Source organism: Sinohyriopsis cumingii, chromosome 5 (genome assembly GCF_028554795.1).
Source record: "Sinohyriopsis cumingii isolate HCF-2022 chromosome 5, ASM2855479v2, whole genome shotgun sequence".
Lineage (NCBI taxonomy): Eukaryota > Metazoa > Mollusca > Bivalvia > Unionida > Unionidae > Sinohyriopsis > Sinohyriopsis cumingii.
The window spans coordinates 31,620,566-31,640,661 of record NC_142965.1 but is presented as its reverse complement, the minus strand read 5'-3'; the positions used below and the strand labels follow the sequence as shown (position 1 = coordinate 31,640,661).

The window sequence follows — 20,096 nt, the reverse complement described above, 5'->3', positions numbered from 1 at the left end:
AACCATGTGATACACGCGATTGACATTTCTGTAAGCTGTTAGTTCGATGGTCTAATGTGACTAGTTATGGTTTGTTTTTTGTTTAAGATCCGTAAAATCAAGTTAAAAATAGGATATCTTAACAACTTTAACATTCGTCCCAAACTTTTATTGGAACTTCATGACAAAGCATACAAATATAAAAGCAATGCGATGAATATAAAGTTCATAATCTGCACTATCTGCAACCAATAAGTTTGTGAGCTTTTTGAACAGTAATGTAATGGTTAACACATTCGCATGTTGGACAAGAGACTGACATATCAGATTCTGCTGTCTACGTGTCCATTTCATTCAGCTTAATGCTGTCTTATTGCTTTCACCTTGTCATTCAGTTCGTCACTCTACATAGCTTGAATGCTGATTGTTCATGAAATTAACTGTTCATAAGGTGTTTGTTTGGTTTAAGATGCAGCATTTTTTTAAGTGCTAGGCTGTATGCGCTACTGTTTGCCGGCTTTATAGTTAGTACACACTGTTGATAGAAGGATTCAACTGCATGGAGCTGCAACATTTCAACTGTTCCCTATTAATATTGAAATAAATGCTGCACTCAATACTTTACATTACTGGTTTAATTAATTTTGCGTACATGAAAAGAATGGATATGTTTTAAACGATGCATACAAGTTGAGATATGCATGGAAGACCGACTTATTGAGACAAGTATAGCGTCCTTAAAATTGGTATCGATAAAATACACAAAAAAACCTCATTTTAATTGCTCCCCTCCATTCTGATAACTTGGCAGTTTATTTTCTTATTATTTGGTGAAATTTTAAGATGGAAATTGAAATATTTTCTATATAATGCTTGCTTATGTATATTCATGTACGAAATGTGAATGCCGACTGATATCATATCTCGAGCAAAAACATTAGTAACAATGTTTTTTATTTAGATTTTGTGTGGATTTTGATCGCATAACATGTGCAAAATATTTAGTAAATTGGTCTGCATATAGATAATCAAATGGCATAATTTGTGATTTTTGAAAATTTTTAGGCAAACATGTTATTGTGAAACGGAAGTGGGGTGAGGGAAATTACGAGAACGTTATTTCTTAAAAGCTTAAATGTACATATATTTAAAACCAGATATACTATGTAAGTGAATTATTTTGTCATTTTCTTTGATAAACGTCAGCTGCCTCGGCATGTTCTTGTAAAAGGCTCTTAGCTCAAATTTCCTCTCTATTATATAGCCATTAATGTGCAAAAGTGCCGTTAAAACCCATCGGTAAAAATGTATAGATTCCTTTAATATAAAACTACCTAAAATTGGGTAGGAGGAATTAATTGAGAAGTCGAATGTTTAGATATGGCAATTATCATATTTCGTTGTGCATATTCTGTGCCAAGTCAGTATTATTTTTAAAATATTGGTTGACAAAGTACAAAGCATTTGAAGAGATTACTGACGTTATTGGACGAAAATTCAGTAAGCATGGCTCTTTCGTATCTCCATTCTCCAATCACTTCATTGTGAAACCGGAACTTGATCAGGGAAATTTTAAACACATGGTCAGTGTTAATTTTTGACAAGACGCCTGCTTGGTCGTGAGGCAAAGATGCAAGAAGTGGACTCTGACATTATCAAGCATTGCTCTTTTCATTTAAAAGCACACAAGCCTTTGGTTGTTCATTTTGGCACGCAAATTTGTCCTCCTCTAAAAGCTGCCAAGCCACATTTGTATTGACGGATGATGCGTGGAATGAAAACTTCGGACACAAACTTCTGAACGTCAAATCCGTCATTAGAAAGTGGCATCCCTTATAGAGAACAAATCGCAGAAATTAGGTGGTGTTGTGCCAGTCTGATTAAAATCAGATCTCCATAGCCCTACATGAAGATCTGACAGACATTGATAAAAGTTCATGTCTTCGTGACCTTTGAAATTCCCAGTCCACTTATTTTAGTAGCCTATGAGATAAAGCATTGCAAATTCGTATAAGGGAGAGTTATCGTTAGTAACGATATGTTCCAAATGACGTGTCACTTTCAAGGTCAACAGAACATAACCTCTTACTGTTGTCCATCAGATCTCCACGTAGAAGCGAAGATCTGATTTTAATCAGATTGGTATTATATACCGATCGCGCATACGACACGCATACTTGACTCGCGCTCTAATGGCGGAATACATTCAAGTGTATCAACGTAAATCCTAAGAGACATTTTTATAACTGACGTAAATAAACTATGATCAAAGAAAATCTTGGACTTTTTGAGCGAATGCGGATTCTATAAAACGATCCTATGTTTGAAGGATTTTATATGAATTGTTTTTGCTTTCATCTTTAATTTAAAAAAAATAAAATACTTTTTATACTTATACAGTTTTACCTCTTGTCCATCGTGTTGTACTACATTTTACGTTTATTTGGAAAGGTTTATCTCCGTTGTTTTTCTTCAATTCATTATTTAATCTGTAGAATTTACTTTTTAATCATCACCATATAGTCAATGGTGTGCAGAGATGCTGTTAGCCCCCATACAAACTCATTCTTTCCTTAAGGCGTGGTTGAGTTCACAATAAATTCAATCAGATTCAGAAATTTGTATGGACATAGAGCCTAAATGTTTCAATGGATTGCCGTCATCCTGGTGATGTTGAATACAGAGCATTTACTCATATCTACTAGCATACTCACCATCTGTTTGCTTCTGAAGCAAGATAAAGGTAGTTCGTACTGGTTACAATTTTTGGTACAAGATATCTTTCGTTATATTTGGCAGGCCCTTCAAAGGATTGTTGCTGTAATTGAACTAAAGATTTGGGAAGCAATGTCTTTTTAGATCCAAACAATCCAACCCATTATCTACGCCCGAAGTAATAAAAACGTCATTAAAAATTTACATTACATATTTCCTGATATTTACTCAAAAAACGCAGATAATCCTCTACACATATATCTACCAACAAAACTGAATAAAGGAACAAATGTCATTCTGGAAAGAAAAATCCGTAGAAAGGATGACTATATTTTAAACATCTTGCCTGGTTTTGGAATTAGTATAAAATAAATCACATATTTCTGCTTATCTAAACTGGGATACAAAACAACAAAAACGCCGACAATTACAAACATATTTCCAAAATAGAAATTATCCTACACATATAATTGATTTTGCGCTGAACAAAGCCCGTAATCTTACTCAATATGAGGCTTAACAACCAGCAAAATATAAAATAGATAAAAATATAATTCCTTTCACGATACAATATAATCCTTCATTACCTCATACAGGCCTTATAATTAATAAATATTGGAATCTCCTAAACTTATCAAATAAACCCAGCGTAAAATAACTTTACAAAAATAAACCAATTCTTGCTTATAGAAGACACAAGAATTTCTAATTAGAACTAAACAGACAGAAAATAAAAAAGACAATTTTCGTCATCTAAATGTGATAGACACCGGTGATCTCAATGTGCAAGTATAAGAGAAAGTACTTCTTTCAGTAGCGCTAATACAAAAGAGGTATTTTCTCTACTTTATAACACTAACTGCATATCAACTGACGTGATTTATTTGATAACCTGTACAAAAATGGAGCATGCAATATGTTGGACAAACACTTCAACAAGTGTCTAAGAGAATGGATAATCATCGCATTCATATAAAAATTTTTATAGAGATCCTCAGTTTTCATCTAATATTTCAACATACTTTGACACCAATAATCACCCTCTACTCGATTTTTCTTTCATGACAATAGATATTGTGCATGGTGACATGAATAAACTCATAAAAAGAAACTAATTGGATTCATTAAGTTAGATAATTTGCATCCTAATTGCCTTAATACACTAAATAAAATTTTATCATTTAAAAAAAACCCAGATAAATGTATGTGTGTGATTAGGAGTTTTAACCTAGCTTTCACAATTTTTTAGTTATATCGCCACGATGTCTGCAGTGTGGCAGTTTATAGTGATGTCTAGCACTGGGGCATCATGCCGCAGACATGTAGCATGATGTCCAACCCAGTCACATGATCTTGACACCATGCCGACCAGTCCTAACACTAACCTCTTAATGCTGAGCGCCTCGCGAGGCATCTATTAGTACCATTTTTTAAGTCTTTGGTATGATACGACCGGGGTTCGAACCCGTGACCTCCCGCTTCCGAGGCGAACGCTCTAACCACTAGGCTACTGGAGCGGTCAAATTGATAAATTGTATATCCTTTATAACAATATAATTATATGTATGACTGTTCGTCTCCATTTTATTTTATTATTTTACTGCTTATCTTTATGTAACATAATTACGCCAGGTGAATATTTATCAAAATCTATTTAAAGAATTCTAACTTTACGAAGCTTTAGGCGTGTACTTTTTTCTGCCTTCTGGTTTGATGCATCATGGATGACAAAACATTTTAAAATTATAAATACTATGATTAAATAGTGTAGCACATTTCTTTCTGCTTTCCGTCCATTCACAAAAGTGATTTATCTGGTAAAATTGTTATCTTCTGAAAATGTTCATGTCTGTTCCTTACAAGTATGTTTGCGGTTCTATGATGTTGTTGTTAGTGGTAATAATGTTGCGTGTGCGATTAAAGTATAACTTGGTTCGTCTCCTTGAGTGAACCCATCTTGTTCGCAGGATGTAATTTCAATGATATCATAGCAACTATCGAAAACAACATATTTCTTGGTATGGCTGAACTTGTTCTTAAAAAAAACCGTCAAAGCTTGCATTCAGTTTCTTTAAACAGAATTGTTTGTGATAGATATAAAGAAACGTTTTCATAGCCATTTGCGCCACAAAATAGAAAATCAATCTCTTTACTATCACACGATTTACATCTTGGTCGACATTTATATTCCGTTTCCCACCACTATTTATGTCTGAAGTAAGTGAGGACCTTTTCGCAAAAGGGGAAACTGACGACGAGTTAAAGAACATTTATAAAAGACACTACTGCTAATACAATAACCTTCGAGGAATAAATGTGGTTTTTTGTGTGCAAAGTATCTCTCTCAAGGAGTAAGATGTGAGAAAGAATTTAATCCGTTTATTATGTTTGAAAATGTTCCAGCTGGGAAGATTACAGATTTAGTATGACTATTGTTGATGATGCCCCTCATACCTGATTATGCATAAAGTGAATTGTCATTTGAGCGTTTGTAAAATGTGGCCCTCATTTCCAGTAGCGTGATTATCTGAACTGTAATTGCTATGTTCGCCAACACTTGTAATACTTCAGGTACGAGTATTATCCTCCAAGACTAGTGCTGCAGCACTACATGGAAAAATGTTCTTTACCCGCATCAATGGAAAAATAATCTGAGTTTCAAGCCCATCATCAACTACATCCTTCGAGTCTCTCAGACGCGCGTGGTCGCGGAAAATCAAAATAGCGTGTTCTCCAAATGCCTCGCTAAAGCTTATCGATTGGTACTTTTTGACACATAGATTAGTTTAGATCTACTTTGTTGAAAATGTTTCGCTCTTTCTGTTGTACTAAAAAAAGCACTACAACAACAGAAAGGTAATAGGAAATTATATGAAAAAATGTAAGCTGGGTGTTATAGGCGTAGACAGAACAATCTTCATATAATTACAATAAGAGGATTTGAAACTGTGTTGCTGTAACTATCTGATTAATTTATAAATTTCTTCTGTTCGTCTGCAATATGCTTTGTTAAGATCAATAATACGATCACTGCAACGTTATCCTGGGCCATAAGCTTCCCTTAGGGAATCACTAAACGTTTTACCGAATCAGGTGTTAGCAGAATCGCTCAGAAAATAAATAATTTGTTTTATCTAGTTTTCCTACAGATCTATTGACCAGTGAAGAATGTTACATGTAGCCAATGGAAAGCAGCATTAAATCCTAACAGAAATATCTTCTTTTGTTCAAAAATTCAATTCGACTTCAAGGCTATGACTTTTGGATTTCACTAAAGATTTCGACAACATAAAAAAATCTATAGAAATCTTCATTAGTGTAGTAATGTCTTTAAGAACTAGTAACTATCGGCGGACGATTCTACTGGGGTAGCTGTTAGGTAAAGTTTATTTATTAATCAACTTATTAGGCTAACTCACCTAGGTCTAGTTAGTGAACAAAAACAAAAAGACAAAATGGGTTTTAAATCTCTGATGGTTGTGTAAAATGGGTACCCTGTACAAGTAAATAAGTGTTTTATATTATGAATGAAATGCCATTTGCATTTCTCATGCACCATCACTATTCGCCGGGCCAGTTTTTTATTTTAATTTTATCGGGGTATATGGACTCCTATATCCTTTCTTCTTCTTTAAATATTTTATCGGAAAGTCCCGCAAAGCTTTCATAACTACTATAACCATTCGAATCAGGACATACTGGTAATTTTCTTACGAATGCTATTCGAAAATAAAATCGCAAAATCTTGTAAAGGAAGGAAGAGGTTAATTTCAAACAGTTTCCCGATAATAAATATCCCAAGGTATTATTGTCAATTAATGTAAAAGTATAAAGATTTGTTATTCTGCTTCTGAGTATTTCATCAGGGTACGTGCATATATTGCATTATCCAAACAGAACAATACAGAAACAAATCTGACCAGCTTTTCTATTAATATATGCTTCTCATGATCCGTATTTTTAAAAGCTTGTTTTTTTAAATAAATGTATTACTGTGTCTAAATTTGTCAAAAATAGCAATTGCATCTCAATATCACGCATGTAAAATCATACTATTGAATTTGTTTGGAGTTTTTTCTTTCGTTTTGCTTGTTTTTTTTTTTATTTTCTTGATAGGACCAGTATTCTGTATGTAATGTACACAAGGTAGGATTATGACCCAAAATCATATTGTATAGATCGCAGGTCAAGATTTACGTCATTTGAGAATGATGGAGCAAAGCTTATCAAACGGTCCTGGTTTGCAAGCGCGGCCATCGTATAAGAATTGCGTTAACGGGTTAGACCTTACCGCCACTCCCCCCCCCCCGCGCTATAATATCCACGCATTAATGCCTTTACAAGAAAAGACAAAATGTTGGACAATTTTACAATCACCTGAAAGAAAAACAAATGGTAGAAGAAAAAGAAAGAGTAACCTTAGTGACCTCGAAATACGTTATCTTTCGTAACACACCACATGCATAAAAAGTCCCAGCATATATCGCAATGAAATTAAAACAAAGACATTCATTTGTGTCTCTTGTTAAAGAATTATGAGAACAGATCTTATGTGACGGTTATAATGGTCTGTTGATTAAACGAGAGAGAGAGAGAGAGAGAGAGAGAGAGAGAGAGAGAGTCAGTAATGGATACTACAGAGTACATTTGCAATAAATTCTATGACTGAAATCATACATTTATAGACAAAAAACATGTTACTTAATTTAAATTAACTGATGGTGCGATGACTACTATAAAGTATTATGTACTTTCGTCTATTTGGTTATGCTTTATCCCGACTTAAAATTTAACATCGCTGCTTAATTTAAACTTTCCCATTCACACATGTTCAGGCTGCACTTGCATGTCAATATCATATTTATGAATAAAAGCAAGAAAATCGAATAAACTGTGCCATAGATACTGGCGTTTATTTTTTTCAATTATTTTTAATTATCCCCTTTTGTCATAATTAAACGTGTCTATTAGGGATCCGGTGTTTGTTCAAACAAATGGCAGAATCTCGCTAATTCGTCTAAAGCATTTGTTTGTAAATCGAGATGTATATCTCCCATGAACAATCAGAACATATTTTTATCATAAATGTATTTGATATTATTGCAATCATAAACAGACAATTATAAAGTAAAATAAATCTCATACTATAGCAACTGTTGCATAATGGAAATAAAGTCATGCCTACTTATTAGAGAAATTAGTGTTGCAAAAGTAGCGGCAACATAAATAAATAAATAAATTCAAAGTCGCCTAGTTCCTTGGTGTATAATCATTTTGAAGCCAAGGATGAACTTAATTGTTAAAAAATGCCATTCAATACGCACACAGAAGAAATAGGGTACCATTCCTTTAATCAAAATTAGTCTGTACAAAGACTGACATTTCGTAAATATACCATTATTTTGACTAATTACAAAAAGGGCAAACAAATCTTCTCATTAACATTAATATTGGCAAATAAATAAATGTCAAATAATGAGCATCCATTACACGTAGAGAAAATAAGATGTGGCGTCGGCAAGTTCCTAATAAGTTGAATAAAATGTATTACATTACATGATTTACAAGGGTAATGACAACTTGAAAAAAAAAAGAATGATAAATTCGAAGACGACAAGTTAAAATATGTGATGTAAAAAAATAGCTGGAAGGTTTGAAAAACTAGTAAAGTAGGCCCATATAAAATAAAGACACTTACAAACTTTCTTTTGTCAACCGCAACCAATTTCTATTAAATCAAGCTAACACGGTTTGCGTCAAGAAATTTAATGTCCGAAATGTTACGAAATGTGTAGAAGAGAAATAATAAAAGAAAAATTGATTTAACGACTGAGGCGGACTGATGAATTCGAATTAGTTTTAGCGTTCTGACGTCTGACACATGACTGTCATTTAATGTGTCATTATTTATTGTCTTCATACAGTGCTGATGGTATTTTTTCGAACCAGTTTGAGAGGTATATGAAAATTTGACACATATTTTATTTGACTCACATGTCTAATTGATTGCTATTAAATTAACTATTACTCTATCATACTGCATGTAAACACATTTCAATACAGCAGAATGTGCTGCGATAGTAGAAAAAGGCTTTCAAGCACGAAGTTGAAAATGAGATACTCGAAATGTCAGGTGCATAAAATCATGACGCTGTCCGTCATTTTTCGCACTTTCTTTAAAAAGTGTGAAACATTTAGGGCTGTTGACACTTTATTTACTAACAGATCATTCATAGAGGGTACGTCGCATAACATTATACATAGAGGGTACGTCGCATAACAGATTATCCATAGCGAGTACGCAGCATGCCAGATTATTCATACAGAGTACGTCACGTGTCAGATCTTGGTGCAATAGTTCTATGTCAAGACCAAACTAAGTCCAAGATTAAACAAAACTTTTTTGTAACAGCAATCTGTTTGCTATCTCTTAGTTTTTCACGATTTAAGACATCTCAATGAAATTTCAAATAAATGAACATCACCGTAAGGTTTTTGTCGTATCGCAAAGGTCAAAGTAAAGGAAATGGAGATGTGACAACTTTCTATGGAATATCTGATGAAACTTTGTCTAAAGGTGAGTCATATCGTATTCAGGAATCGTATACAATGATCGTTTGAGCGTGGCTACGGGGTGAGTGGGGGTGTTCTACCCAATCCCCCAAGCAATGCCCCTCACCTACTCTCCTCAATCAAGAAACGTTGTTTGTTGATGGAGGTCATTTCGATTTTTTGTTGGATTAAATCTGGATAATGAATTTTTGTAATATACCAAGGGATACATCTATATTATTCATTACTATCATACAGATTTGAGAATTTTAATTTGTACTCTGCGGAGATTATATGCAAAATAATTAACAGCACACATATATAAATCAGGTAGAGGGATGTCCTTTTCTTTTCATAGGAAGATAGTGATTATTTCGGTATAAAGAAGAATGCATATACTTGTTTAAAAAACAAACAAAACCAAACTATTGCTATTCGTTTAGCCAGCAACTGGAACTGGATTGCAATGACTATTTACATAGTTCACTGCAACAATGTAATCATAATGAGCCATTATAAACAAGAGGTGTAATGCAGAAAGTAAGGGTTAATGTGACCTTGACTTCTGGACCTATAAAACAGTAATGACCTTACTAAAAGTCATTTAGAGATGACATATCACCCACACACACCCAGTACCATGCTCATACTGAAATTGCCCTATGGTGCAGTACTATTATTTATATATACTATTTATGCCACACTTTGTTTTCATGGCAACATAACATGTATTGAACAGTTTCAGAATTATGAAAATGCCTATAGACAGACATGCACAGGGATAGAGCTAATGCAGTAACATGCAAACTCTGTGTGTGTGTGTGTGAAAAGGCAAAGTAAACCAAGTCATCTTTATCTCATACCCACAAAACATATATTCTAAAAAGCAGAATGATTTGTCAAAGATTTCATACATAGGAACTTGGTATTTACTAAAATACACAGGAAAGTAAGAGGCACCACAATTTTTGCTCCAGAGATGAAAGTGTGGATAATTGATGGTTGAATAGACAAAAATGACAAGAATATTGAAAATACTGAAACTAGGTACATCTATGTAACTAGTGTAATATGTATACAAATTTAATGTAGATATCTTCAACAATTATGAAGGTGTACATGGAAATAAGTGTGGATAATGGATGGATGGATGGATGTATATGCCCAATAAATAACAGTTTAGGAAATATTGTGAATACAAAAAGGAAAACCCTGATCGCAAGTCTAAAAATTGTACCAATACTCATGAACGGTTTTGGTGTTTCCCCTAAATTGGGTATTTGAATGATAGATGAACAGACAAATGGACGTAATTTTAAAGTTAGGAAACTCAAGAAATGTGTATAGCAAAAAAATGTTCATCTATACCACTAGTGAAAAAGAGCACCAAATTTTCAGAGAGATATATGAATTTTTGGGGGCAGTTTTTCTCCTGACATTTAATGGTTGGATTGACAGACAGATAAAAACATAAAACTATTTGATGTGAAGTATAACAAACATAAAACTATAACATAAAACTATTTGATGTGAAGTATAACAAAAAGCATACATAAACCACTATTCTAATATCTTCAGCAAGTGTCACAGATCTCTTGAATGATTCTGAGTTCTGCTCCAGAAAAGAGAGTGAATGAATGAATGATGGATGAATGACAAATGGATGCAAATGTTAAAATTTTGAAAATGAAGACATGCAAATAGCAAGATGTAAATCAAAAACACTAGTCCATACATTATCCACATTTCATAGGGATATATTTAACGGTTTTGGAGATCTCCCCTACAAATGAAAATGTGGTGAATGGCTGAAAGGACAAATGGACAAAACATTAATACTGCTAAAACTAAACAAAATTGTGAATAGCAAAAGATACATCTGGATCACTTGTCTAATATATGCATCAAATTTCAGAGGACTATCCTGAGAGGTTTAAGTGTTGCTTCATTATTCAAAGTGTGAATGATGTGTGAATGAATGAAGAAAGCATAAAATCATTATAAATATTGAAATCATGAAAAGTGAAAGACATGTATGAATTACTAGTTTAATATATGTACAAAGTTGCATAACAATATCTTAACTAGTTTGGGAGTTTTGTCCTGGAAATGGAAGTGTGGATAATAGATGGCTGTAGAGACAAATGGTTTGCTGTATTAAAACTTAATGAGTAACAGAATGTACATCTGGACCACTAGTCCAACAAGCATACAAATTTTCAAAGATATACTTTGAATGGTTTGAGAGTATAATGCACTGGAAAACAAAAAGCTCCAGACATATAGCAATAGCTGTATCCACCACACCACCTCTGTATTATGTACCAGCAATTTAAATTACAATATTAAGCATTAATAGTGACGGATAAAAGAAATTGTTGTTGTTGTTGCTGTGTGCTTATCGCCATGATGGCAAGCATAACTGGTGGATAAAGAACCAGGAAAAACGCTGGTAAGAACCACAAACCCATGGGAAGCTACTGTCAAGCTTTGGCACATACCCACTTGGCTGATCCCAAGACTTGAACCCATGTGGATAGAGGCAAGATGGCAGTGATTAGTAAAGGTGATTGGTCTAGACCACTCAGGGCCTAGCTAAAATAAACAAATTAACAACTCTCAGAAGTATTAAATAGAGTCATAGTAACCTACTTTTGTAATAACTGTTTAGTGCCAATAGCTATACGTAAAATATTATGAAATTATATGGCTATAGCGTAATCACTTCAGAAGAAATTGCTTTTATAACAACATATCAACCAATATGTTAGCTATTTTTTAAATAAGGAATTGTGCTCAGAAAGATATATGCCTTTATTAAGTTTCACAACTCTTCTATGAATACCCAATCTGAGAAAATAATCCAAGTACTTAGCCTTCTAACGGACTTGGAAAATTTAGGCAATAATAGATGAAACTGGGTTGGGGGAATTGATTTAAATTGTAAGATATTGATAATCATTTTCCATTTGAATGATCATCAGCAATACTAATATCCATGAAAATATATATTATTTTTATATACAAGTTTCAAGTCTTTTATCTCTTTATCACTTTGCAAAGAATTGATTTTAAATATTTATAAAATAATTTAGATGAATATGTACTAAGTAGTTACTATTGTTGAGAGCATTTTCTTTTGAAATGATTCTGTATTCTTTAAGGTACTACAGATAAGCTGCAAATTTCATCAAGGGAGGTAAACACTTATCTCCTCTCAGTATGTCTTTAAGTTATATCCCCTCACATACCAGTGTTTGGCCCTTCAAGGTCTAAGTGCTTTAGAAGCAAACTAATATTGGTAACAGAGAGTAGACAGCATCTCATATACTTTTGGAGGGAAATTCATCCATACCTAAAGTTAACCAAAGTTAATTGTATTTGAAATATAGGTTATAATGACCGAATTTAAATCAAGCAAGAAAAAGCAACACAAAGTGAACCAAAATGTATGGGTCAAAATGACCTATTTATGTGGAAAAGCTGTAGTATTTAAAAATATCTCTCTCCTATGTTTTTTAATTTATTTAATGTACTTTACAATTTGTGCAAAAAACTAATGTATTCCAGAGCTGAAAACCAAGTCTTAACCAATGATAGCCATGATGCAGAAAATATCGCCCACAAGTAATCTGCAGCCTGAGAAGCAAGAATGGTTGGGATGCTGTAAGGATGGAACCAATGTATTTGCTTTTAAATTATGTGTGGATATTGTAATGGTAATCATGATGCTGGAGGTAGGAAATGACTCTACTTAATTGATGCAAATTAAAAACCAAATGTTGACGAAAATATAGGTCTACACAAATAAGGGAAAGGACTGAGCAAAACTTACATAGCTTGTACTGTACTAATAAAGTCAACATGCAGATAATGGGATTCAGGATGTAACACCATACATGGATCACAAAAAAAAAAGATTAACAGAATAAAAGAGAAAAGCCAGAAGTATTTCATTACATTTACAAACATTCCACAGATCAGCTAAACAGAAAATGTGTAAGCCATCAATGGGTGTGATTACATTTAGAAATTAGACTACGCCTAGATATTGCTGTAATGTTGGCACCATTCATATGCTACAAATGGCTGCAGACAATTAATCTGATACTTGTAACATAGTGTCAAAGGGCCATTTAGTTCTCAACAGTTGTCAAAATAATGTTAACTTGGCTTCTGAGTTATGGCAACTGCATTCGTCAGACACAAAACAAAGCAATATGACCATTTATAATGCTAATATGTTGTTATATTTTTGTTTATTTCCCATCAATATAAAAAGATAAATGGACAATAACATTTAAAAATGTGTAAATATTGGATATTCAGTATGATTTAAGTTTTGTCATCAATTTTTTGTTAAAAAAATTGCCAACTTGTTTTTAAAAAGTGAGATTTATAGATCTTATTGCAGTACAAGTAGTTCATAAGTTACCTGGGTGTAGATTAATGACGGATTGTTGTGAAATACACAAAATATGGAACTGCAACAATGGAGTACAGAAAAATGTAATTATTGTCCATAAAACTGCAACATTTTCAACTTTTATTATTACATTTAGATTTTAGCCATGTTACCTTTACTCAATCAATTCTGAAAACATTTCCATCCTGAAAAGTTCACATTTATGGCAAGCACAACATAAGAATTCCTGACCATATCCAGAAATTCAATTAAGACACTTGAAGACTGCATAAAATTGAAATACTTTAATCATGAAAAAATATTACAAACTTTAATATTTGAATTTTAACATTAGTTTTAGTCTTCTAACTCATGTCAAAGATTTGTTTTTATGAAAGCCAAATTGGTATAAAGAAGAATTATGACAGTCATATTGGTATAAAGAAGAATTATGACAGTCATATTGGTATAAAGAAGAATTATGAGAGTCATATTGGTATAAAGAAGAATTATGACAGTCATATTGGTATAAAGATGAATTATGACAGTCATATTGGTAAAGAGAAGCATTATCAGTCAGTTTGGTACTGATCTTAACACATGGTAACAAACTTCACTATATATATATATATTTGCACACAAATTTGAACACTGAAGTCTTAAAGCCTTAAAATACTTTAAAGAAAAATGACATTTTTGTCTTTACTTAAATTTATGGATTGAGGAAATGGTTTTATTATTTCCACAGAAAGAACATTGCTTGCAGAGTGTTTATATTCATGGTCTTAGGCAACCATGAACAATGGAACACTGTACAAAATAATGATTTCATAGTATTTAGCACGAATGAATAAAATGATTAGTTCCTTATAAAGCTGGTTCATTCAATTCTTTCCAGGTCTTTACTGTATTCCTTAGAAAATGCCCTCAAATAAACTGGTAAAGTTGCCTCTGCTGCCACTGGATGTGTCATTTGGTCTGTACAAAATTAACAAAAAAATTTATACCAGGACTGTATCAAAAAACGACTAAAAGGATAGTAATGCATGCTGAATATCCCCACAAAGAATATCCTAAACCGAGGTCCAAGTGGGCCTGATATTGTTCACTTGGGTAGTTGACATATGTAAGCTTGTGAATGGAAACTGACACACATACACATGACATGTATAAAAACTGTGGAGTGGAAAGGAAAGCTTAGCCCCAATAGTTGCTACATAGTCTATTATTCTTATATATATATATATATATATATATATATATATATATATATATATATATATATATATATATATATATCACTTACTCAACAAAAAAAACCAACACTTTCTCCTGGATGACATGTATGAAAACTGTAGAGTGGACAGAAAAGCTTAGTGCACATAGTTGCTACATGGTCATTATTCATATATATATATATATATATATATATATATATATATATATATATATATATATATATATATACACACATACATACATACATAACTTACTCAACAAAAAAACCAACACTTTTTCCTTGATCTCCCCCTTTACCTGTGGACAAGGCCCTGATTCATAACTCTGAAACTGTTCACAGACCCACCCTAAAAGTATATATGCTTACTTGGCATTACAAGGGGAGTTAAGCTGTGTGATTTGTGTGTGTGTGATTTGGATTTTAACATAGCTTTAACAATTTTTCAGTCATATTGCTACAATGTCTGCAGTGTGACAGTTTATAGTGATGTCTAGCACTGGGGCATCATGCTGCAGACATGTAGCATGATGTCCCACCCAGTCACATTATCCTGACACAAGGCCGATCAGTCCTAACACTAACCTCTTAATGCTGAGCGCCAAGCGAGGCAGCTGTTAGTACCATTTTTGTAAGTCTTTGGAATGACTCGGCCGGGGATCAAACCCATGACTTTCCGCTTCCGAGGTGGACGCTCTAACCACTAGGCCACCAGAGTGGTGGGAGTTAATCTGTGAATGTTATTTTCCACTGAACTCATCTGTGATTTTGATGATATAAGCTTACACAGGTATGATCAAAATCTGTTTAGAAAGTATGGCCTCTACAATTTTCACATGCTCAGTCAATCAGACACAAGATCACTTCATTAATATCGATGGCTGTCACTGAACTCTACCAAAATCTCTAGACCAGTTTACATACCAAGTCAGATCATATCTGATCCACAAAAGTCCTCTAAAGTGTTCTCTGCCATGAAATACCTTAAACATGTGTAGATGCCACTCATAAATGAACTCATCTGAGATCTTGATGATATAATATTACATATCAATCTTATAAATATCTTGTCAGAAATATGTCTTAACAGACAATCAGACAGATGAATGAACATATATGTATTATTAATATGCAAGAATGCTGATCACAATTAAATTCATATGGGGTCTTGATGATATAAGCTTACATACAAAATCTGATCAAGACCTGATCATGTGGCCTCTTGAGTGCTCTTGAGCGTTCACAAGGTCAACCAGTCAGATACTAAATCTCCTCATTATTATGTATGACTGTCATTCATAATGGAATTTATCCAAGATTTTGATGATGTAAATTTACATGCCAAATCTGATCAGTTAATGGATGACTGGATGATTGATTATTGACAACTGACACAGCCATATCATAACCTCACCAAGGCCTTTGGCCAGGTCAGCTAAATAATCACTGCTATGCTGACAAATCATAGCCTTCATGTATTCATTCTTGTTATTAAAGATTTTATGCAATAACGTATTGCTGGAATGTGATTGAACTCTACCATTCAGTGGCTTTCCTCTTGCTGACTATTGGGAAGACACATTGTTAAACAAAAAGACATAAATAATTGTTAATTGTGCCACTGACTGTTTAGACCATCAGAACTGAGACTGTTCAGACCTTCCGAATTGTCTAGAGGGTATTTAAATTAATTAATTAGTCCTGTAAAATATTTCAGAAATTTACTCCAAAGAAGTATGCACTAAGTTATTCTTTTTTCCCCCTAAAATGAGGGGCCAGGGACAATGCTATGTCATGGGCATATTGGTTCCATTATTTCTCTTTAGGGTTTAACTTATAATATGAAGACAATATCAAGTATACATAGATGTGTCAACTCAGTTGAATAGGATACTGGTGATAATTTGTAATGGATGATGACATCATAACTTAATTTGCTCTACCTTATGGTGTGCATATAAAAATGGGATAAGCCCAACTAGGAATTTGTCAGGCTATATATATTGATGATGTCCACCCATAAAGGACAACATGATTTTAAATGATATAGATCATTTTAAATGAATTTACTGTGGTTGGCTTTTTTTTTTTTATTGTTTCAGCATTCCAAGTACCTTCCAAACTTTAGTATCCATACAGTGATCTACTTGAAAACTGTAGTGGACTAGGTTCACTTTACCTTTTAAATGGCCCTAAAATGTAGTAAATTTTTATAAAAAAATTCATGGATATATTTATCTCTGCCATAAAATGTTACAAGGCTAATGTGAGTTACAAAATATACTCTCATAACATCATATGCATGTGCTAACATCATGCTGTCATATAACAAAAGGTAATAGTGCTAAAAAAAATGCATTTTTAGCCAGAATATACCCTTTTCTGATTGCTATTAAACACAGAACACATGCAACACCCACTGTGTTTTTTGTGTTAGATGACAGTTGAAGCTAATAAAAATATATGAAAAAAGTTGGTTCATAAATACACTCTATGTAAAAAATGAGATCATTCTTCACTGACAAAACATGGAAATTTCTAATAAATAAATTGAAAAAGAATAATCAAGTATGAATATCTAATCATTGCAACAAATGTTATTAAATTACATATTATGTGCCATTTTCATTAATACACTACATTGGTGGTTATTTTGTTACGTTAAATTGATTTGTGTGAAATTTTACCATCCTGTTAAATAAATAAATATATTTAAAAAAAGAAATATCCAGGTTTAATTATTTTCATTCTCTACAGGAAGCACAGGTGTTACCATAGAAATAGATCAGATACATTTTTCTTCTACTCCTGTTGTCTAGTAATAGAAGAGACTAAATAAAATGTGCTTCTGAGAAGATCTTTATGGGAAATACATGTAGCACATTTGATCCAGTCAGAGTCAAAAGCACTTTGAAACTTAATGCTTGGGTTAAGAGCTTGAGGTATTAATATTTTCAGTCTTAAAAGTGCCTGCCCATCTTTTAGCTGTGGGTTCGCAAATTATCAGGGTGACAATTATCAAGGGAGTGGTGTAGTTAACATGCTGGACTTGCACCTGAAACAAAGTGTTCATACAGACATTTCGTCTAAAACTTTAAACACTTTTCAAGTGCAAAGTTTGAATTTTCAAGCACTCATATCTATGTCAAAATTGATGCACAACTCTACTTTCTATCAGCTGCATCTATCGTCTTTTAAGGGTAATTTTCAACAAGTAACCCATTTAAAGTAAACAAAAAAAACCAAACAAAACAAAATGTCCAAAGTATTTACATAAAGAATTTGTCCTCAGATTGTTCTTTTTGGAACAGCCGTCTTATGTATTGTTATACCTTCTCTGCCAGTGAAACTCTCGCCATCTATCTTTAACCTCTTCCATCTTCTCTTCAAGTTCATGATACTTAACAAGTTCATCTTTTGCTCTTTTTCTGTTGGCACTGGCCTCTGCCAGAATTTCAAGCTTTCCTGTGTTTTTTGCTTTAGCATACAGATCTGCACTTTTAAAAAATGAGTTATGGTTCAACTTGGTTTATGTTTTTTTCTCTTTTTTTAAGCTCGTCTGTCTCATTTACAATGGATTTCCTTTTGCTCTGTTCTATGTTTTTTTTTTCTCTGTCCTCTCTGCTTCTCCAAGAAGGCCTCATACTTTTGTCTGGCTCCTACAGCACTTACCAAAGGCCAAACTGTATTGTAATTGGTACATTTTTTAATAATAGTCTTTATTCCTAAAGCATGTCTGACATAAACACATATAATTCTGTGTGCTGTTAGAGCATGCTCTTTCATATTTTTACATTTCATTTTCTTGTTTACTGTCTCCCCACCACCTCAACTGGACCATGAGATTGTACAGTTTGAAGCAACATTTCATACTCTGGATCTGACACACTTCATGTCTGGCTTTGTATTCATGAAAACCTGAAGAATGATCAGAACTGATAACTGTGATACTACTTGTTTCAAGAAACTTATCATATTGCAGGGAGGATGAGCTCGGATTCATTTTCCATGACTAATTTGGCTGGAATTATGTGCAAGTAATTAAAAATCTCTCTTCAATCTTTTTCTGCTCTGCTTCTTATCTCTAAACATTTCTTCTAGATTAAGTGAATTCAGGTTTCTAGCTATAAAGCATGTGACAAGGCATTCCAATACAATTGTCTTCAAACTCTATTCTTGAGAGACTTTATGATGTAGTCTATATTCCGAAACATTCTTGCCAGCTTCTATTCTATTGCCAATCCTATGTCAATTGTCTTGTAAATTATGTGATTTTCCTTCTCATCTAAGGCCATGCTAAGCAAGCTTTCAGATGAAGCTGCCCTTTCAAATACCGATACTGCAGTCATAATAAATTCCCTCATCTTGCATTTAATGACTGCAGATACATCTAATGCTAAAAATGGAACCATTAGCCTGTTAGCATGAAAATTTAACAAGGGTTGAAATACTGATGTAACTGACAAAAAACCAGTACATTTTGCACAGATGAGCTTGCCTTTTACTGCTGCTTTTACACCATTGTAGGGTTTGTTAGTGGACTTTATTTATTATTTTTTTAAAATTAAATTTGTTTCACATACTGCTCTGTAGATCCCCATATCTGTAGCACTCACTGACATACTTCAACATTTTCTAACCAACAATGATCAACAAATTTAGTTGCATCAGGAATGACACTGCAACACTGATGTAGTACTCTTTCTTTGATGGGGTTGAGATTGGGAGTGGGGGTACAATCAAATTATCTTCTATACTTTGGGTAGCAATTACCTTATTCTCTGATTCTGTCTTGAAAATTTCACATTTCAGTCCAAATTATTCTAACCTCATCCCCTTACTATAAAATAATTCTGTCTCCTTTTGAACTCTTGCTGTGAGGCTTTAGCACATTCCTCTCCCCACTGACCCACTGTCTAGTTCCTTCAAACAATCAATGTAGACTGCTTTAATTCTCATTTGTCTCCCTTTCAAAAGTATACCACCTACACCAATTGCAATTTAAAATACACTTCCCAATAGCTGTGTACTTCACTGCCTTAACAAGCCTTCATGGCCCAGTTAACACAGCATGCATTATCGAGCAGTACATAATCCCAAAATGAGTCCAGGTACTAATGAGTATATACTGGTAGTGTAAGAAAAATCGAACTTGATGTCTCCTACTGAGAACAGAAGTGACCGAACATGAAAGTGACCAATTACAAA

At 33.4% G+C, this 20,096-nt stretch overlaps 1 protein-coding gene across 1 annotated transcript in view; it reads right to left on the bottom strand.

Moving 5' to 3' along the window:
- Positions 1 to 14,041: 14,041 nt before the first annotated feature.
- LOC149798884 (putative ATP-dependent DNA helicase HFM1) overlaps positions 14,042 to 20,096 on the bottom strand; it is a 182,908-nt gene continuing 176,853 nt past the window's right edge. Inside the window, exon 37 of the mRNA XM_089958102.1 lies at positions 14,042 to 14,629. Within this exon, the coding sequence (XP_089814228.1) occupies positions 14,566 to 14,629 (64 nt within the window). The 3' untranslated portion in view covers positions 14,042 to 14,565. The remainder of the gene's footprint in view (positions 14,630 to 20,096) is intronic.